The 21,120-nt window shown below is 41.5% G+C and overlaps 3 protein-coding genes across 4 annotated transcripts; 2 read left to right on the top strand and 1 right to left on the bottom strand.

Moving 5' to 3' along the window:
• On the top strand, positions 1-2,724 carry RPL36A (ribosomal protein L36a). Its single transcript, XM_022580766.3, has 5 exons — positions 1-119; positions 532-637; positions 840-907; positions 2,218-2,340; positions 2,649-2,724. The coding sequence occupies exons 1-5, from the start codon at positions 117-119 to the stop codon at positions 2,667-2,669; spliced, it is 321 nt and encodes a 106-aa protein (XP_022436474.3). The 5' UTR covers positions 1-116; the 3' UTR covers positions 2,670-2,724.
• A 1,749-nt stretch (positions 2,725-4,473) lies between these two features.
• Positions 4,474-14,005, bottom strand: GLA (galactosidase alpha). The gene is made up of 7 exons (XM_022580765.2): positions 13,601-14,005; positions 10,671-10,845; positions 9,328-9,505; positions 8,666-8,757; positions 6,860-7,021; positions 6,196-6,393; positions 4,474-5,502 (listed from the first exon to the last, which is right to left on the bottom strand). The coding sequence occupies exons 1-7, from the start codon at positions 13,807-13,809 to the stop codon at positions 5,236-5,238; spliced, it is 1,281 nt and encodes a 426-aa protein (XP_022436473.1). The 5' UTR covers positions 13,810-14,005; the 3' UTR covers positions 4,474-5,235.
• A 126-nt stretch (positions 14,006-14,131) lies between these two features.
• Positions 14,132-19,975, top strand: HNRNPH2 (heterogeneous nuclear ribonucleoprotein H2). 2 transcript variants are annotated; one of them, XM_022580763.2, is made up of 2 exons: positions 14,132-14,252; positions 17,689-19,975. In XM_022580763.2, exon 2 carries the CDS (start codon positions 17,742-17,744, stop codon positions 19,089-19,091), a length of 1,350 nt encoding a protein of 449 aa, XP_022436471.1. In that variant the 5' UTR covers positions 14,132-14,252; positions 17,689-17,741; the 3' UTR covers positions 19,092-19,975. The 2 variants fall into 2 exon arrangements, with proteins under 2 accessions (XP_022436471.1, XP_022436472.1); XM_022580764.3 differs by having other exon boundaries at positions 14,138-14,240.
• Positions 19,976-21,120: the final 1,145 nt, after the last annotated feature.

The following is a 21,120-nucleotide window of genomic DNA, read 5'->3' as shown; positions in this document are numbered from 1 at the left end:
TAAACTCTATTGTCGTTCCCACCGACTCCCATGAGGAAGCGCGACCAGAAACCTCCTATATACTTCCGTTTCCGGCCAGGCCTCTCTCTTTCCGTGCCGATAGCGCTCTCGCAAACATGGTAGGTTCTTGGGGTGGCGGCCAGGCAACATCCAGTTTAATCTTTACTTCCCGGTTGATGGTTCCTTCCCGGGATGCGTCCAGGCTCCTACGTGGACTCGTTGTACCAAAGAAACTCAGTGTTGCCGCGATCGAGCCCAAAGGGACTGGGCTTCGGGGCCAGGAACTGAAGTGATGGGGTCAAAGAGGTAGACTTAGCCAGCAGTAGAGTGAATATGTTCTCGTTTTAGTTTGGGCTCGTTTTAGTTTGTATTTGAAGCACATGGGGCCGGACCACCTTCCAGTCAGCGTTGTGTGTTAGCGAGTTTGAGAGTTTAGTCCTCGTGGGATGCCTTAGCTTTAGCTGTGTCGGGTCGGGCGTTTTGTGCGGCTGGTCTGATAACACTGCGCGTTCTGAACGGTTTATTTACTAGGTGAACGTTCCTAAAACCCGCCGGACTTTCTGTAAGAAGTGTGGCAAGCACCAACCCCACAAAGTGACACAGTACAAGAAGGGCAAGGATTCTCTGTATGCCCAGGGTAAGATGGGCATACGTGATTTGGTTTTAATGCGGCATTTGTGTTATATAATACACGAGCCCAGTCCTCCCTCCCTTCCCCACTTGGGCATTAATATTTCTGCTGGAAAGCCCAAGATAAAACAGCTGAGAAGACTTTTCCACTTGTCGGTTGTGATTTGGTACGTTTGATAAACCCTGACAAATAACTTTCATTCTCCCAGGAAAGCGGCGTTATGACAGGAAGCAGAGTGGCTATGGTGGGCAGACTAAGCCGATTTTCCGGAAAAAGGTTTGTAGTGGTCACTGTGTGATATGCTTCCCACTTACTGTGGCAGAGACTTCCCATTTGTTTTTAGCCCACACATCTCTACAATATAGGTATGTGTTTTCATAGTTTTAGTGAAGTTATCTCAGTTACCTGCAGAGACATACATCTAGTAGGCAGTGGAGCTGGAAGTGCAATCCAGGTCTCACTCCAGTCTACAATACTGCACTGCCTCATTGTTTTGTATTTTTTTGTCCTCTTTTTGAAGAGGCAAAAATCAAGGAATGTGCCCTGCCTTCCTCAGGACTGAAGTTTGAGGACACCCGTAAATCCTTTTCTTCACCCTCTTCCTTATCTGTTGCCATGTCCTAACGAATCCTTAGCTCATGCTTGCAGTAAGAATTGTTCTCTTATTTTGCTTCTCAGTTCAGAAGTCTACAGTCAGTCTGCTACCTAACTCATGGAGTCTTAAAGCTCTTTAAAATAGCTATTTAGGTCTTCCACTGGCTTCCTGAATTCCCTGTTGGTCTCAGGCTGAATTTTTGAGTTTCTGTTCTACCTCAGGTGATTTGTCTACCCCCTAAAGTATACAGTGCTTGGAGCATAGCCTTCCCACGAACATAGCATTTCTTTTGGCACTTAGGTCCTCATTCAGCCTGGTTCCAGAAAGTATTCAGGAGTGATTTTAGTGTTCATTTAGGTGCAATAAATGGTTTGATCTCTAGGTGGTGATATGCCTTTTCACATTTGGGTAACTTGTTTAGGAGATAGGGACATTGTACTTAGGTTTCTGCTCTTTTGAGAACTTTTAAGAATAGAATTCTAACTACAGGAGCAGGCTTTAGAAGTTGAGTATTTGTGGGCAGTTAAATAATACAGTTGAATGCACATAAAACCTAGATGTAGTTGTGGGTAGTCTCTGGAGAATAGATATTAAGTAGTACTTATTAACTCTTATTTAAATGGGTTGTGAAAGTTGTGTTTATTTCATAGTTGGATGGACTCAGTTGACCCATTTTTGGGTGTGTGGAATACTTAACTACGTAGAGCTGAAAGGCCAGGGTGGTGTGATGAATGCCTATTTGATAAGAAGCCCTCTAGGATGTTTGATATGAATGGAGAACTTGATTTCAATTAGATAATCTGCCACCATTTTCTCTTAAATACACTGATTTTCACATTTCTGTTTTCTCCCTATAGCTGAAAACAGATTGTCACAACTCTTAAACTTTGCAGAGCTTTGCCTTAAGTAGTACTTGACCCAACAGTCATATTTTTGAAGAAAGATTTTCCGTAGTGATTTATGAAGGCTTTGACTTAATTTTATTTTCCAGGCTAAAACTACAAAGAAGATTGTGCTGAGGCTTGAATGTGTTGAGCCGAACTGCAGATCTAAGAGAATGCTGGCTATTAAGAGATGCAAGCATTTTGAGCTGGGAGGAGATAAGAAGAGAAAGGTAGATAATTATGGGGTGGAAAGTGCAATATTTTCTCTATGGCTTTATTATGTTGAGAGAGGTGAACATTTCTGCCTACTCATTTTTGTGGCATCAAGATCAGGGGCAATCCTCTGAAAATAACTAAACTTAGATCCATAGCTCAAAGTATTTTGGTGTTGGTTTTGACATGAGTAGGAAGGGGAGAATGAGAAGACTGGCCTTAATAAAGGATGGTGATCCCTTTATGAATAGACGCTGTTCTTGATGGAGTAAAGGTTCTTTGCAAAATACAAAAACTCACCATTTTTCTTCCTGTTCTATTACAGGGCCAAGTGATCCAGTTCTGAGCTTCATATTTTGTTTTGTTATGAAGGCAATAAACATTTGAGATTGTTTACTTCGTTTAGTTTCAATTGTTTATTTTTTTGGAAGGGAAATTAACTAGTGCCATCAATAAAATTCTCCTTGGGAAATTTATGCTTGATGGTTCTGGATACGTATTAGGGGTTGAATCTGACTGGTTGAACCCACATCAGATGCTATAATGGTCTAATTTGCACTTTAATCACTTGGGACTTCATGGGATTCCTTTTGTTAAAAAGCAAAGGCTGTTATTGGTTATCATGGGACATAAGTAGAGACCTGAATTCAGGGCAAATAGAATGAGATCAGTAACAATTACATCCATAGTGAATATGAGGTTCACCAGGAGTGAAATTTGTCTCAAATAATGTTTACTACTAAAGTCACTGTATGAGGAATTTCAACCCGGTTCTCTAGGCACAGCATACTATATTACGTATGTCATTAGACTTATTTTCATGCCCCCTAAGCATTTTTATATACTTCCTCACATTCTAAAGTAGATATAAATTATTTTCATCATGTTGAAATAATTGCAAAGGATAGAATTTCCAGTGAAACTCCCCAATGGAACCTATGGGGGATAACTGTCCATTTTGTAAAATGCCTAATAGTTGGAATCCTCTTTGTATGCTGTTGTATGCTTCATTCTTGTGCTGCAAAACTCTGGATGTGAAGCAAATAAGCTACACATTTTGGTGACTGGAAGCACATCTCAATGAGAGCAGTTTTCTTCCAAGTTTCTGTGGTTGAATTGTCTGGATTTACCAATTCTATTCCAATTTTTATTAACTGACAATGCTTAGCCCTCCAATTTTATTGAAAATAATTGGTAATCACCTGACAGGCAAAGGGATTGTTACAACAACATGCACTTTGTATTTTGAGTGGGCCTTTTGTGCCCTGTTAGCTTTTGTACTGTCCTGCATTCTGGATGGGTGAGATGAATACACCCTTTTTTGCTTATGTGGGAGAAGGGTGATAGTACAGGGGGAGGTGGGGAAGGAGCAGGCCTGAAGCACTGACTGCAGGTTGGTCCTCAGGTAAACCAACTGGAGGAAAAGCAAGGAATTAGAGTATCTGGAAATTGCCTCAGTAACTCATTCCTCCATATGCCACTTTGAAGTTCATTGCTTCATCACGGAACCTCAAGAGATAAGGCAATTCATCTTAAAGTGGAAGGGGTCTTCTGGCCAGAGGTTCAGTATTTTAGGTCATAATGTATCAACTACTATTGTTGGTGAAAGTAAGCCAATTGCATTTGTTGGATCTAGACTGCAAACAACTTGGATTTGGAAACCTAGGTGGTATGTTTCTTGGCAAGATTCTTCCATAAAAATTAAGTAATGTCGCCTGTTGGGTTGCCTCTAAATTGTCCATTTATGAACGTTATTCCTGTTGGGGTATTCTTTTGCCCTTCAACTGAGGAAGTAGTTTATATCTTCTCTTTAGGCCAAGATAATTAGTGCCATCCAATTATTAATACCTCAGTAGGTGGCAGTGTAAGGGTTAAAAGCCTGGGTTTAAATCCTGGCTGTAATTTACAGTGAATAAGTACCTACATCAGGGTTGTTGGGAGGATAAAAATGAGTCACTACACCATATGCGTCTAGAATAGTGCCTGGCACATAGTTCCAATACAGGCAACAGATATTGCGGGTTTGGTTCCAATAAAGGTAGTCACCAAATTTTTGGTTTTCCAGTGCATATAAAACTTACGTTCAAACTATACTGTAATCTATTAAAGTTTGCAATAGCATTATGTCTAAAAAAAACAATGTATACACCTTAATTTAAAAATACTTTATTGCTAGCCATCATCTAAGCCTTCAGAGAATTTCTTTTTGCAGTAGTAACATTGCAATCACCATGATGAATATGATAATAATGAAAAAGTTTGAAATATTGCAGGAATTACCAAAATGTGACACAGACAAAATGAACAAATGCTGTTGGAAAAATGGGGCCAAATAGACTTGTGATACACGCAGGGTTGCCACAAACCTTCAATTTGTAAAAAAAAAACCCCAAACCAAAAAAACCCCACAGTATTTGTGAAGTGCAATGACATGAGGTATGTCTGTAAATTATTATTTTACTTATTATATTATTAAGCTATTATTTTCTCAGCAGTTTACGTTAGGTTCAAAGGCTTTTCCCCAAAAATGTTCTCCAGATAGCTTTAGAAGTGGTAATCATCACAAAGCTCAAGTGTAGGGGGCTTCCCTGGTGGCGCAGTGGTTGAGAGTCTGCCTGCCGATGCAGGGGACACGGGTTCGTGCCCCGGCCCGGGAAGATCCCACATGCTGCGGAGCGGCTGGGCCCGTGAGTCATGGCCGCTGAGCCTGCGCGTCCGGAGCCTGTGCTCGGCAACGGGAGAAGCCACAGCAGTGAGAGGCTCACGTACAGCAACAACAACAACAACAAAAAAAAAAGCTCAAGTGTAGAAACTTTTACTCAAAGAAATAAGAACAGCTGAAGGTGGACAAAAGTGTTGTAGTCACTTTGGCAACAAAATAATACATTTTAAAGGAAGCATTTTAATGCAGTCTAGCTTGCTCTTTCTAGCCTAAGCAAAACAGTACCTGTGGGATTTACTTGAGTTTTTAAACTTGAAGTCCATTCATAAAACCCAAGCTTCCTCTTCACAGGGAGGAGCTGCGTGATCACACAGTCAGGATTACAGGCCAGTCCTTGACCCAGGGAAGTAACAGAGATGGTGTAAGAACGAGGTCCACCAATCTCCTGCAGGTTTACCATAGCCACAGCCCAGGCTAAGTTAGAGAGAGGGCGTTCCCACACCTCAAAGTTGTCCTCCTGAAAAGTAAGTCAAGAAAACAGGTGTGATAGCTTGGTAACTAGCAATAAGCTGCCTTGTTAGTTGTGGCATTAAGTCTTATAATCAGAGCTATCGAGCACTTCTAGGAAAAATTAGCACAAGGGAGCCTCATTACTGATTATGATATCAAGATTAAAAAATACATTCTCAAAAGATCAGTGCAGATCCTCCAATGTAACAGATTTAGGTGCAAGACAAACTTGGTACTTGGATATTAAACCATCTTAAAATACACACCCCAGGCTTCCCTGGTAGCACAGTGGTTAAGAATCCGCCTGCCAATGCAGGGGACACGGGTTCGAGCCCTGGCCCGGGAAGATCCCACATGCCATGGAGCAACTAAGCCCATGCACCACAACTACTGAGCCTGAGCTCTAGAGCCCGTGAGCCACAACTACTGAGCCCGCGTGCCTAGAGCTCGTGTTCCACAAGAGAAGCCACTAAAACGAGAAGCCCACACACTGCACCGAAGAGTAACCCCCGCTCCCCGCAAACAGAAAGCCACGCACAGCAACAAAGAACCAAAGCAGCCAAAAATAAATTAATTAATTAAATTTATAAAAAAAAATACACACCCCAAATAAACATTTGGATGAATTGTAAACTAAAAGGCAGGAGAAGATGTTCCTGGCCAATTCCTAGTTTGTCCCATAGAACATTATTTACTGTACCTTTCTAAGCCGGTACCCCTGCTTGCCCAAGGGGTCCTGGTTGATGGCAATTACATCCTTATCCTGAAGAAGGGCTTTGGCTTCAGGGCAGATGTGTCGGAGGTCATTGGACATGAGTAATGGAGCTGCCATGATAGCCCAGAGGGCCATCTGAGTTATTTGCTGATCCCGGCTGAGGCCAAAGTTGCCAATCACCAACTGGGACAAAGAATGAAGAATTCAAGTGAGGGACTTCCCTGGTGGCACAGTGGTTAAGACTCCACACTCCCAACGCCGGAGGCCTGGGTTCGATCCCTGCTCAGGGAACTAGATCCCATATGCATGCCACAACTAAGAGTTTGCATGCCACAACTAAGGAGCCAGCCTGCCACAACTAAGGAGCCTGCAAGCCGCAACTAAGGAGCACACCTGCTGCAACTAAGACCTGGCTCAACCAAATAAATAATAAATAAATAGATTTTTAAAAAAAGACTTCAAGTGAGATAAGACAAAACATTCTTAAAGTTGCCTAGACATACAGACAAGTCACCTTCCAGGGCACCCTGCTCTGAGTACTCTCACATAAAGCCTGCTCCCAGGAACTTCTCCCTTCTGATTTATCTTGAGTGTCAAGTAGGAAACAGGTCCACTGCAGGGGCTTGAACAGGAGGGCTCAGTTTCTTACCATATCTGGATCATTCCAACCTCCTGGTCCTGCGACAGGAACAATCCTCTCCTGGTTAGAAGTTGTCCAGTCCAAGATACTCCTTATACTTTGCCAAGAATCATAAACATCAGCAAAATTTCTCCAGTGATTGCAGTACTCTCGGATTTCTGTGTAATTGGGCTGTGAAAACAGAGATAACTCCTCTGTTTACTTTCTACTAATATTCTTGTGATATGAAAACAATCATGTTTAAAAAAGGCTCTCGTAGCCTCTTTAGTTTACAGATTAAAGGTCTCCATGAGGAGAGCTAAATCCTTATTATAATGGAATTTCGTTGTAAGAAGTTTGCTTCAGAAGTAGGCTATATAGGGCTTCCCTGGTGGCGCAGTGGTTGAGAGTCCGCCTGCCGATGCAGGGGACACGGGTTCGTCCCCCGGTCCGGGAAGATCCCACATGCCGCGGAGCGGCTGGGCCCGTGAGCCACGGCCGCTGAGCCTGTGCTCCACAGCGGGAGAGGCCACAACAGTGAGAGGCCCGCGTACCGCAAAAAAAAAAAAAAAAAAAGAAGTAGGCTATATAACTTAAAATCTTACTTAAAATGGCTTTAACACTGTTCTTGCTGGAAATTTACCAAACGGTAACTAGGTACAGTAGTCCCCCCTTATCTGCAGGAGACACATTCCAAGACTCCCAGTGGTTGCCTGAAACCGCGGATAGTACCAAACTGTATATATACTACGTTTTTTCCTATACAGGTATTAACCGGTGGGTAGCGTACACAGCATGCATACGCTGGACAAAAGGATGATTCATGTCCCAGGCGGGATGGAGTGGGATGGTGCGAGATTTTATCATGCTACTCAGAATGGTGTGCAATTTAAAACTTATGAATTGTTTATTTGTGGAATTTTCCATTTAATATTTTCAGATTGCAGTTGACTGTGGGTAACTGAAACTGCAGAAAGCAAAACCATGGATGGGGGGACTACTGTACTGGGATTATGGAAGATTTTAATTTTTGTCACACACTTCACTGTATTTTCAAACTTTTCCAAAATGAACATGTATTCCTTTTATAATCAGAAATAAATACAATGATCTCCTAATATAATATTGTAAATCAACTATACTTCAATAAAAAAATAACTAAAATGATTTTAATAAGTAAAACCTGCAAATTACAAAGGACTTAGCAAGCATATGATAAGGCAACTTGAATCCTAGGCATATAATTTGTTGAAGGAATGAATAAAAGTTTGTAGATAGGCAGGTGGGATATCTGAGGTTTAAGATGTTGAGAAAGAGGTGAGAGAATTTTGCAGAGATTAGAAGGAGACAACAGGGGTTCATTCCATAAATAATTATTCAACACTTACCATATGGTAGGGATACAGTGATAAAGTCAGACAAGGTCCCTGCCCTCCTGGAGCTTACATTCTAATGGAGGAGACAGACAATAGGCAAATCAACAAGTAATTCCATATAGTGCTAAGCCCTTAGAAGGAAACTGAATAGGTTAACATGATAATGAAGTGGGCTGATTCAGGATATAGTTTGTAGATAGTACTAAGAGGATTGCTGGTGGATAGGTTGGGAACCGTGAGACAAAAGGAAGAATCAAAGATGACTGGCTTCCCAACTGATGGTAGCTTAGTCTCCAATTATAGCAGTGGGGATGGTGAGAAGTGGGTGGATCCTGGGAGAGATGGTAGGATGATAGTGTTACGTAAGGTTGGGCTTTGACAGGGACCTTCGTCTCCTTTGTTCTTAAGTTCTGAAAATCTATCAGCAAGGCTCTATTGGATTCTGTGCTCACTAGCTCACCTTAAAAATGGGCCACATATAAAGGGGCCACTCACAGGAGTACACAATGCTTCTGCCAGTCCTGTTCAGGGCCAAGGACATGTGCTTATAACCTGTATGAGAAAACAATGTGTAAAATAAGGGAAAGAAGGGAATTTCCAGCTGGGGCTGTATATTTTTAAAAGAGGCTGCCTGGAAGGGCCATGTTTATATTTTAAACCAGCAGCAGAGACAGGTGACTGCTCTGTGCTTACACTGTGCGTAGTACTGCACAGACTGCTGGGATTGTTCCAAGGAGACAGTGTGGGATGGTGCGTATATTGAGGAGAGGCAGGAATGAATATGCTCCTCTCTCTGTGACTGTTTGACATTCTGGATGCTTTTCCAAGTGATGGATGGAGAGTTACAATTACTATTTGTAATTAACTCAGAGCCCTCTTGAATTAAAAGTGCACGGTATTAGCTGTGGTTAGGCACACGTGGATTTTACATGCGTGAATGAACAAATGCATGGACAAACTGCAAGAAGAGAAGAGGCAGGAGCTCTGGCACACTGAGAATAATTATTTCCAGTATTGTGACTGGGTATTTCCAACGTGAGGATTAGTACTTTGGATGCTCAGCTACCTTGGCCTCAAAGTTCTGCCCTTTGCTCATGGCTAAATCTTTTGAATGAAACATACCATCTGCCAAATGTTTTATACTGTCACAGTAACAACCGTCAAATTTTAGCAGATCTACTCCCCAGTCAGCAAAGGTCTTGGCATCAATGTCATAGTATCCAAAACTCCCAGGGAAGCCTGCACAGGTTTTATTTCCAACATCTGCATAAATCCCTAGCTTCAGTCCTTTGCTATGGACCTGAAATGAGAGAAAAGAGTCACCTCAGTAGAAGGGCAATCATGAAGTAGAGAGAACCACTCCAGGCTGGAGGCAGAGACCAGTACACTTCACCAGGTACTGGGGGGCTTTGCCCCCAACCCAAAACCCCCAAAATTATCCAGATGAGTTTGTTGGAAGATAAAGAGCAAAGTCTCCAATTCTGCTGAGTTCAAACTATACGTGTAACTATAGCATAGAACTGAAGGGAAAGTTTTCAGTTGCTCTAATCTTCCTCTGATGGGATCTTTTTTTTTTATAAATTTATTTATTTTTGGCTGTGTTGGGTCTTTGTTGCTGTGCGTGGGCTTTCTCTAGTTGTGGCGAGCAGGGGCTACTCTTTGTTGCGGTGTGCGGGCTCTGATGGGATCTTAAAAGTTACCTTTTCAGGTCAATGATAGATTTATCTGGACAAAGACTCTCCTTAACCAAACCTCAGGCCCCTCTGAAACCTCTTCTCACGTAGGCCTCTACCTTGGTCTTCCGCATCCAGTTTTAGCAAGAATCCTGTGAAGTCATCTCCCCACCTTTTGATATCTGATCAAATTCCTTATGCCCCACCCTTGATGTCCAAGTCCTCAGCCTGCCTTTAGCAAGAATTCCCCTCCTCCTGATGTCTCATCTTAGTAATTTTCCATCCACTGACCCCCACAATCTGCTCGTTGGCTATAAAACCCCACTCCTCTTTGGTGTATTTGGGACTGAGCTTGGCTCTTCCCCCCATTGCAGTAGTACTGAATTGTACTCAGTATCACTCTTCACTGCCTTTAACTAGTGTCCAGCTCTATTACTCTTTAACAATCTCCAGAATATATCCCTTCTATCTTCTAAAACTCTAGTTTATAGTACAACTGTGACAGCTGCTCAAAGCTTATATGGAAATACATGCACACATGTCAAGAACCAAGTTCCTTTTTCCTCCTAGAGAATTCACCTGTTTCCACAAAAGGAGAACTCATTCAAGATGGGCCTCAAGAACTATTGCAAAACATAGATCTGCTGATGGGATGAAAATTCCACCTGATTAGCCTTAGAATTCATTGTTTGGATAACAGCAGCTATTTTACTTTCTAAGTGTTTCTGAGCAAGCTTAGGTACAGAAGTGCTTATAGTCTCCTGAATGAAAAAGAATTATTTATAAACTCACATAATTAGCGAGGCGGCGGATCCCACCAGGAAAGCGTTTAGGGTCTGCCTGAAGTCTGCCTTCTGAATCTCTTTCGGGAGCCATCCAACAGTCATCAATGCAGAGGTACTCATAGCCTACATCCTTCCAGCCATCTGAGGCCATGATCTCAGCTATCTGCAGAAAGAGCTTCTCACTGAAAGAGAAATTCCAAGAATCATTACAATTCATTAAACAAATGCTTGGGTACTCCTATTTGTTAAGCATCTTGGGGTTTTGCAATTTATTTTTCAACCCAGTAATAATTTGGTAGTAATCACAACCAATGGAAGGTAAATTGGACTAGGCCCTTTTTCTTCTCACTCCTCTCCCCTCTCCCCTAAGAACGCCAAACAATTAAAAGAGGAATGAGAAATACATGAAATTGAAAAGGCTATTAGGATTAAGAAGACAGTTTACTAAAGTAAAACTACAAAGTTAACATAATCAACAGCTTCTTTAGATATCAGCAATGACCTATTTGGAGAAAAAGACACCATTCACAAGAGAAATCAAAAAAGCAACAGATAAAACCTAAAATACCTAGAGGTAATTTTAAAATTATGTGCAGGGCTCATCTGAATAAAACTATGATGTTCCCAAATTATTTGAATAAATGGAGAGACATTCCTTTGCTCTTGAATAGGAAAACTCAATACTAAAATAAAGGTAATTCTCCCTATACACTTCTAGACATTTAATAAAACCCTGGACAAATCCCCAAAGGACTTTTTAAGGAACTTCGCAACATGACTCAAAAAGTTCACCTCAAAGATTAAACAGGTGAACAGTCTACAAAATGTAAATGAAGCTAGTGTAGAACCATTAGCATTAGAATACACAGATCAATGGAATCAAAGAGAAAGTTCAGAAAGAGATCCTTCCAGCCATTTGATACCATGAAATTTAGTATATATTAAATGTAGTACTGCTTACAGGAGAATAAAGTCCAGATGGATTAAAGATTTAAATACTTTAAAAACACATAAAAATACTAGTACAAAATATACATGACTATGTTATCTTCAGGTAGGAAAGAACCTTCTCTGCATGATGCCGGAGCCAGAAATAATAAAGGAAAAACCTGATGTTTGATACATAAATATCAAAACCAAAATACAGCAAGAACCACTGTATTGGGAATTCCCTGGTGGTCCAGTGGTTAGGACTCCGCGCTTTCACTGCTGACGGCCCAGGTTCAATTCCTGGTCAGGGAACTAAGATCCCACAAGCCGTGCAGCGTGGCTTAAAAATAAATAAATAAATAAAATAAGAACCATTGTATTTACAACATATGATAAACCAAAAACAAAGAAAAACCAAAACGTAAACAAACAAAAAGAACCCCAAACATACCAGATGGAAAATAGGGAACTAACAAATTGCAGAAAAGAAACCATGCAAAGAGTCAATTTAACTTTTAAAGCTCTTATTCTGTGCCAGGCACTCACTCTTTAATTTAGAAAGGGTACTTAGTTTGCCCAAGATCACCTGGCTAAGTAATAATAAGCTAGAATTTGAACCCAGGCAGGTAGACTTCAGTCTTGTGGTTAACTGCTCACAACATAAACGTGATCTCATTTTTATTGAAAATCACTTTAAAAGAAATCTGTTTTTATTTACATAGAAAAAAATTGAAAGGTCATATATTAACATTTTAACCATGATTATTTCTGGGTGGTGGAATGAGGGGAATCTTTATTTTTATTATACTCTTCTTTACCATCTGCAATTTTTGCCATGATCATGCATTAATTATACAATCAGATACAAAAATAAGACAACCACCACTTAGGAAAAAAGGAAGAGACCAAAAAAGAAATATGTGATGGCCATAATTTACCCCAGGGTCACGATGGATGGATTTAGTCTGAAACTTAGCAAGCCAATTAATTCTGTCATGTTTGACCAACATCCTGACTTCATCTGTAAAGACATTCATAGGAATAACTTATGGCCACTGGGATGTTACCATGACCGCTGCTTACAGAGGGGCCTTTGCAACAAGGGTGTCTTTATTATGTTTTAAACAATATCTATCAGTGATTCTTAACTGTTTCTAGGTCACGGATCCCTTTGAGAATGTGAACAAAGCTCAAGATCCTCTCTTCAGAAAAACATACATACTCATATTTGCAGATTTGCATTAATTTTCCCATGGATTCCAGGTTAAGAACATTTCTTCTATATGCCTAATTGAGGAGTCTGGTACTGCATTGTACTTTGTCCTTTAAATGGGTTATCTAATTGAAAGCCAACCTGTGTGAGATAAGAACTATTTTACCTAACCTCAGAGTCGTTCCCTGAGATGAGTTGTTTTCCCAATTTACAGACGAGGGATGTGTGGGTCAGAAAGGATCGATACCTGTCTTATCAACCTTCCACAGATAAAGATCCTCCACTTCAACCTTCCAAGCACATGCCATACCCAAGGGCTACGGGGTGGGGAGATCTCAGAGACTCCGTGGTCACTCTAAATTCCCTCCAGTTACAGCCAAGGAACCCGTGACCCCAAAAGGAGAAGAAACGGCACTCGTCTTAGTCCTCTGTCTCTCCTACTCACCACAGCTGTCCTCACTGCTAGTACCCGGCAGAGACAGAGCAGCAGCTCTCAATAAGCGTCTGAACGGAACTGGATGGTAAATGGAGAAAGTCCTTAGTTGGATGATCAAGCAGAGAGAGGTGGAGAAGCAGAGGCCGCTGGCCGGACTCCCACGCCAAGAGGGGTCACATGGAGAGAATTTAGGACTAGTCCCCATCCAGGGCAGTCTGCTGGGGATAAAAAAGCAGCAGCAACAGGGGAGCTCTCCCTCGGGCTCAAATTTTTTCGCTGAGACCCTCCACCCCTCCAAACACAGCCAGACAAATACACGGAAAGGCGAAGGGAAGCGGGTACCCAATATCGCTGATACCTGACACAGGAATCCGGCTCTTCTTGGCAGTTCACGTTGCACATGAAGCGCTCCCAATGCAGCCAGCCCATGGTAGGGGTCATCGCCAAGCCGTTGTCGAGGGCCCGGGCCCCAGGGAGCCCCCAGAGAAACAGGGCCAGGAAGCAAAAGGCCAGCACGCAGCCCAGCCGCCGGACTCTGCTCACCAGCTTCACCGTCGCTGTCATCATGCAGCACAGATTTCCACGAGTCACCTGGGCTTTTAAATTTAACCTTAAGAGCTAAAAAGGCAGAGGCGGCCCGGGGAACCCGCTTTCGTCCTCATCACCAATCACCGGTGAGTTATTAAGCCCTGACCCGATTGTTTCTCCGGCAACTGGGACGGTTATCCCCAGAGGCGGACCAATGACCAGTCATAGAAGACGCGACGCCACCAACCACTCTCTCTCTTTCTGGATATCGACCCGCCCTATTTTCGTACCAGAAGGAAGTGCGGCACTTTAATAATCCCGAGTTAGGGCCGAGCGGTGCTCACGTGACCCAGATCTCACATGACGTAGATCCTCACGTGACCAAACGCTTACGTGAGCAGAAGTAGTTCTGGTCGTCGTCTACCGTCTCGCTATAAGCCGTTTGAGGGAAGAAAGAGGAAAATTATCCGGTATCGTTAGAGGTTGGTGTGTGGGTGGGAAACGGGGACCCGGGGGTGGTGATGATGCAGACCAAAGCGGGGTCCGCGGGCCGCCTCCGCCTTTTTCGTTCCCTGCTTTCCCCTCCCCCGCACCCCCCTCCCCCCATCTCAGTGCCGGGAAGCCGCCTTTGCTGCGCCTGGTGGGGAAATGGTGGACGCTCGTGACTGTGTCTGTGTTTTTTGTATATCTATCTGTCTGGGCGGGTCTCAAAGGACCCTTAAGAGAAACCGTAAGCTGGAAAGCATTTGAAAACCACGTCCCTGGATTAGGAAAAACAGATCTTGAGTCCAGTGGCCTGAATGCTGGTCCGTCCATTCAGGCACCCAGTCTCCAGTGCCTGATTGTCTGTCTGTCTGTCTGTCTGTAGGGGGAGGCACATCTAGGCAAATGCTGCGTGCCTGACCGAGGCGCCCAATGAATTTTTTTTACTGAATTAAATATTTAAATAACGTTTATTTTTCGGCTTATAACAATCTACGTGTTCAATTTTGGACTTTGGAAAAATAATAGTATGCTATAAATTTTAAAAAAATACACGTAATTCATCACTCGGAGATAACTACTCAGCATTTTGGTCTGTAAAACATCTGTATATAACACACACATAAATGCACAAATTCTTAACTCACAAATGGAATCCTGGTTCCTACTTCAGGCAACAGAGTCCTCGTGGCCTTCCCAGGAGACACAGTGATGAAGCAGAACCTCCCTGCCACCACAGAGGGGATGTTAAGGCCTAGAGGGCTGCAGGGACATTAAATGGGATGGGTCGTCCAAGAGATAAGGCAAGCAAAAACCAGGGCGTTAATCTGTCACTCAGACCTAAAAATGGTCTATAGGAAGACTGTTATCACTGCACGTGCAGTGTTCTAGGTACATAATAGGCAATTAGTGAATGTTGACTTGAATCCTCAGTGTAGTTTTAGGGCAGTTAGTACACTTTGTACTTTCTTTCCAAGAGGCCCAGTGTTCCCAGACCATGTCAGATAAGCCATGCACATACAAAATTAGAAAATTTTATCAAATTTGCTATACTAAATCCCAGAAAAGTAAACATTTAAATTTGTTTTCTGTTATTTTTTTGCTGAAATAAAAGTGATTACTCTCTATAGAAAATTAAGAATGCACAAAAAATTGAAAAAGAAAGTTGAGAAAGCTATAAACCTACCACCTAGAGTAGCCACTATTAACATGTGACATATTCCCCATGCATATACTTTTGTAACATTGTCTTCTTAATTCCAATTACAGTGACTTTTAAAAATTAAAACTATTTAGAAGTATATAGGATAAACAGTGAAATTCCACTACACTCTTCCTACCCGCCAGTGTTCATTTTCTCAGAAAACAAATGCTTCCAGAACTTCTGTGAATTTGCATACATATATATGTGCCTGCTTATATTTTAAAATAAGCAGGATCATACTCTACATGTTCTTTCATTTAATATATTTTGGAAATCTTCCTAGGTCAGGGCAGATTTTTTTTTAAACAGCTGCACAGCATTCTGTTTTAAGGATAAAATATAATTCACTCAGCCATCCCCCTATTGATGGATAATTAGGTTTCTAATTTTCTGCCATTACTAACAGTGTGGCAGTGAACATTTGTGAGTATTTCTGTTGACCAGGTTCATGGAAGGAATTCTAGCATGATCGAAGGATATGTGAACATATATCTTTTTCATAGTTGAGATTATAAAACAGTTATGATCTTGGGTCACTTAAGATTATAGCATAAGTAATTTCTCATGTTATTAGTTTTATAATTTTTAAAGTGTGTAATATTTTATCTTTGTTAGTAAAATACCTTTCAAAGAATATATAGCTCCGTAAATCTTTGTGTGAATTTCAGATCCTCTCCTTAGGGCACATAACCGGAAGTGGGTTTACTGTATCAAAAGGCGTGATACATATTTCCAAATTGCTTTCCAGAGATACTATATGAACTTTCACTCCTCTGGGAGTATATTAGTTTGTGAACCCTGAATATCAGTATTGACTTATCCTCCCTGCTTAACTTCACTATGTTGATGGGTGAAAAATGGCAGTTAATTCTGGTTTTAACTTGTATTTCTGATGACTGATGAGGTTTGAACATTTCCCAGACTCTTCTCCTGTATCTTCACATCTGTATTGCTGATATATTTTATCTGTTACCAAGTCCCACAGAGTCCACTGCTTTGAATGTGTAGATCATATCTTTCCTCCCCCCTTTTTTTAAACTGCTGTTGCCTTAGGTGAATCCCTTAACATATCTCTAAGAGACAGAGTTCTAACTGCTCTTGCTAGTGTCACCCCAATCCCCTCTGTGACTGCCACACTGTTGCCATGGTGATCTTTCTGAAAGGTTCTGATTACTTCACTCTCCTCCCCTCACTTTCCTTCTTTTTCCTCCCTTCACTTCCCTCTCCTCACTTTTCTCCCCTCAGTCCCCTGTTTAAAACCCTTAAAATGTCCTTAGCCTTTGTCTGTCTCAAAAGAACTCCTGGATCGATCTCTACCTAGCCAGCCTTATCTCTTGCCTTGCCTCCTTCTATTTTATGCTCCATCATAATTTTAAGAATTTGTAGATCCCTGAGCCGGGTAGTCCTTTCATTTAACCATTCTGTACTGATAGAATTGACCAACCAGTCCCTGCTTTATAACACCCTTTCACCCTGCACAGAATTATGTCATAGCAGGGATAATGTTTATTTGCCCTTTTTGTCTTTAGTAAAGATGTACAGTGCCTCTGTAGGACCATAAGCCCTTTCTGGGCTTATTGAGCCTTGTATGCCAGAGCCGAGTACTGGACCTGGCAACTGAAAAATGTAAAATGAAGGTGTGAATGCTCTATAATGTCTTTTTTCCACTTACCTCTTTGGCCTTAATATTTCCGTGATTTTATTAATTTGTATGAGTTTTTTTATATAATGAGGATAGTATTTGTTGTAGGTATCTTCTGAAGTGTATTGTTTGTCTTTTATGTTTAATCTTACTTTTGATGTAACGAAGTTTTTCATTTTTATGTAATCAGATATAACTATCTTTCTTGACGTCTTCCACTGATTTTGTTGCCATTCACTTTGTATATCTTTTCATCTTTTGTATATCTTTTCTGACTATGTGTTTATATATGATCAATGTGGAAAACTTAGAACATACAGAAATGGCCAAAGAAAACATTCTCTGAAACAGAAAGCTCCCATAATCTCACCGTCCAGAAATAGCCACCATTAATGGTATCCAGCACATAATAAGTATCAAATAAATAGTTGTTGAATGAATGACTTAGAAATTTGGTGAAGTCTTTTTGTTTATACAAATGCCTTACAAAAAAGCTATCAGCGTAATTGTTTTCTATTAATAGTTTGGTTTTTTCTCTTACTGTATTGTGAACATTTTTCCATGACAATTAGTCTTAATTTTTTTTCAGCTACACCGAAATTACACTGAACCGAGCCTGCCAGCAAGAGCCCAACAGTCACCATGATGCTGAGCACAGAAGGCAGGGAGGGGTTCGTGGTGAAGGTCAGGGGCCTGCCCTGGTCCTGCTCAGCTGATGAAGTGATGCGCTTCTTCTCCGATTGCAAAATCCAAAATGGCACATCAGGTATTCGTTTCATCTACACCAGAGAAGGCAGACCAAGTGGTGAAGCGTTTGTCGAACTTGAGTCCGAAGATGAAGTGAAATTGGCTCTGAAGAAGGACAGAGAAACCATGGGACACAGATACGTTGAAGTGTTCAAGTCCAACAGTGTTGAAATGGATTGGGTGTTGAAGCATACAGGTCCAAATAGTCCTGATACTGCCAATGATGGCTTCGTCCGGCTTAGAGGACTCCCATTTGGCTGTAGCAAGGAAGAGATTGTTCAGTTCTTTTCTGGGTTGGAAATTGTGCCAAATGGGATGACACTGCCGGTGGACTTTCAGGGGCGGAGCACAGGGGAGGCCTTTGTGCAATTTGCTTCACAGGAGATAGCTGAAAAGGCCTTAAAGAAACACAAGGAAAGAATAGGGCACAGGTACATTGAAATCTTCAAGAGTAGCCGAGCTGAAGTGCGAACCCACTACGATCCCCCTCGAAAGCTCATGGCTATGCAGCGGCCGGGTCCCTATGATAGGCCAGGGGCTGGCAGGGGGTATAATAGCATTGGCAGAGGGGCTGGGTTTGAAAGGATGAGGCGGGGTGCCTATGGTGGAGGGTATGGAGGCTATGATGACTATGGTGGCTATAATGATGGGTATGGCTTTGGGTCTGATAGATTTGGAAGAGACCTCAATTACTGTTTTTCAGGAATGTCTGATCATAGATACGGAGATGGTGGGTCCAGTTTTCAGAGCACCACAGGGCACTGTGTACACATGAGGGGATTACCTTACAGAGCCACTGAGAATGATATTTACAATTTTTTCTCACCTCTTAACCCCATGAGAGTACACATTGAAATTGGACCCGATGGCAGAGTTACTGGTGAGGCAGATGTTGAATTTGCTACTCATGAAGATGCTGTGGCAGCTATGGCAAAAGACAAAGCTAACATGCAACACAGATACGTGGAGCTCTTCTTGAATTCTACCGCAGGCACAAGTGGGGGTGCTTATGATCACAGCTACGTAGAGCTCTTTTTGAATTCTACAGCAGGGGCAAGCGGTGGTGCTTATGGTAGCCAAATGATGGGAGGGATGGGCATATCCAACCAGTCTAGTTACGGAGGTCCTGCTAGCCAGCAGCTGAGTGGTGGTTACGGAGGTGGTTATGGTGGTCAGAGCAGTATGAGTGGATATGACCAAGTTCTGCAGGAAAACTCCAGTGACTATCAATCAAACCTCGCTTAGAGAAGGAGTACTAAACAACAGCAACAAATAACAGCCGTGCATTTATGGGAGTTGACTAGAATAGGAATGATGTCAGGCATATCCAGTATGATTGGTAGATGGGAAATATCGTTGATTCTGATCACTCTTGGTCAGCTAGCTTCCTTTTCTTTTTCCTCTCTCCCTCCCTCTTTTCTTTTCTTTCTTTCTTTCTTTCTTCCTTCCTTCCTTCCTTCCTTCCTTTCTTTCTTCCTTTTGCTTTCTCCTTTTTTTTAAAGAAAACAAACAAAAATTAAGTTTAACGGTTTCGCATTACAGGCTTGTGATTCATGCTTACTGTAAAGTGGAAGTCAAGATTGTTTTAAAACTTCAAGCTCAGTAATTTTGAACACTGAAACATTCACCTAGGATGTAATAACAAAGTTCAGTATTGACCATAACTGTTAAAACAACTTTCAGCTTTCCTCAAGTTAGTTATGTTGTAGGAGTGTACCTAAGCAGTAAGCGTATTTAGGTTAAAGCAATTTCACTTATGTTAAATGTTGCTCTTATACCACAATACATTGAAAACTTTGGATGCATGTTGAGAAACATGCTTTTCTGTAAAACTCAAATATAGGAGCTGTGTCTACGATTTAAAGTGAAAACATTTGGCATGTTTGTTAATTCTAGCTTTTCGGTTTAATATCCTATAAGGCACGTGAGTGTACACTTTTACTTTTTTAAAAAAAAAACGCTCTGGGACAATTTTGAGATGTAATACCAATACTTAGGAGTTTGGTCATGTCGTTTGTATGAAATTCTGAGGCTTTGGTTTAAATCTTTCCTTGTATTGTGATTTCCATTAGATGTATTGTACTAAGTGAAACTTGTTAAATAAATCTTCCTTTTGAAAACTGGAAAAATCTTGTATAGCTTGATTTTTATTATGTTCTATCATATGAGCCATTTCTTTTATACAGTCCTGTGCTGATGAAATTTAAATTGTTTTTAATTATTATAAATATACCTTAGCATCTTTATAATACATTATTGCACATATCATTAATTATTTCTAAGATATATTCCTAGAAGTGGAATTGCTTAGTCAAAGGTCCACACCTTTTTAAGGCTTCTGATTTGTATTGCCAGAAAGATTATGGTACTTTGTGTTTCCACTAGGAGTGTATTTTTCAAAAAAAATTTCCCCCATAGCCTGCTCAATGAAACACATTATTCTGCTTGATCTTGGCCAGTTTGTTAGTTGAAAAGTGGTGTCCCGTTATTATTTTAATTTGTGTTCCTTAGATTAATATTAAGATGGAGCATTTTTCTGTTTTTTTTCTACGTTTATCCTCACCACATCCACAGGACTATTGAGCTACTCTGGAGACACTGTACTTTATCAAGACAGCACGCTCCAAAATCCAAAGAAGTAAAGGCAAATAAATAATCCTCTTCCTTTCCTTTAACCATAAATTAGAAGATCTAAGACACCTTTATGTGTTTAAAAGAAGAAGTAGGCCTATGTTACCATAGAAATAATTCAGTTTCCTCCATGAATTCATTAATAGTCTCTAAACACTATTCAAGGTTTTTCAGGGGGCATTTAAAGCTTGTTTTGTTTTTTTTGTTTTTTTTTGTGGTACGTGGGCCTCTCACTGCTGTGGCCTCTCCCGTTGTGGACCACGGGCTCCGGACGCGCAGGCTCAGCGGCCATGGCTCACGGGCCCAGCCGCTCCGCGGCATGTGGGATCTTCCCGGACCAGGGCACGAACCCGTGTCCCCTACATCGGCAGGCAGACTCTCAACCACTGTGCCACCAGGGAAGCCCTAAAGCTTGTTTTAAACCAATGGTTCTCAGACTAGTGTGCACTGGAATCATCTATGGGGCTTGTTAAAACATTGGTTACTGGGGCCCACTCCTAGAGTTTCTGAAATTCAGTAGTTCGGGGGTGGTGCTTGAGAATCTGCTGATCCTGCAGGTCTCAAGACCATGTTTTGTGATCCATCATAGTTCTCTAATGGCTACAGGCCTATAAACCCTGAAATGGCAACTCTAAGAAGCCAC

The sequence above is a fragment of the Delphinapterus leucas genome, chromosome X (genome assembly GCF_059928025.1).
Source record: "Delphinapterus leucas isolate spDelLeu-1000000601 "Yukka" chromosome X, BTC_Dleu_Yukka2, whole genome shotgun sequence".
In the NCBI taxonomy this organism is placed as follows: domain Eukaryota; kingdom Metazoa; phylum Chordata; class Mammalia; order Artiodactyla; family Monodontidae; genus Delphinapterus; species Delphinapterus leucas.
The sequence above is the reverse complement of the archived record's forward strand: the minus strand, read 5'-3'. Positions and strand labels throughout refer to the sequence as shown.

Bases quoted from the DNA above. Each gene is read 5' to 3' on its own strand.
- GLA (XM_022580765.2), bottom strand. From the start codon at position 13,809: ATGATGACAGCGACGGTGAAGCTGGTGAGCAGAGTCCGGCGGCTGGGC. The intron at 10,846-13,600 runs GTATCAGCGATA...TTTCTCTTTCAG, and splicing joins GAGCCGGATTCCTGTGTCAG to TGAGAAGCTCTTTCTGCAGA. The intron at 7,022-8,665 runs GTGAGCTAGTGA...CTGTTTTCACAG, and splicing joins ATATGTGGCCCATTTTTAAG to CCCAATTACACAGAAATCCG.
- RPL36A (XM_022580766.3), top strand. The intron at 638-839 runs GTAAGATGGGCA...TCATTCTCCCAG, and splicing joins GGATTCTCTGTATGCCCAGG to GAAAGCGGCGTTATGACAGG. The intron at 908-2,217 runs GTTTGTAGTGGT...TTTATTTTCCAG, and splicing joins AGCCGATTTTCCGGAAAAAG to GCTAAAACTACAAAGAAGAT.
- HNRNPH2 (XM_022580763.2), top strand. From the start codon at position 17,742: ATGATGCTGAGCACAGAAGGCAGGGAGGGGTTCGTGGTGAAGGTCAGG.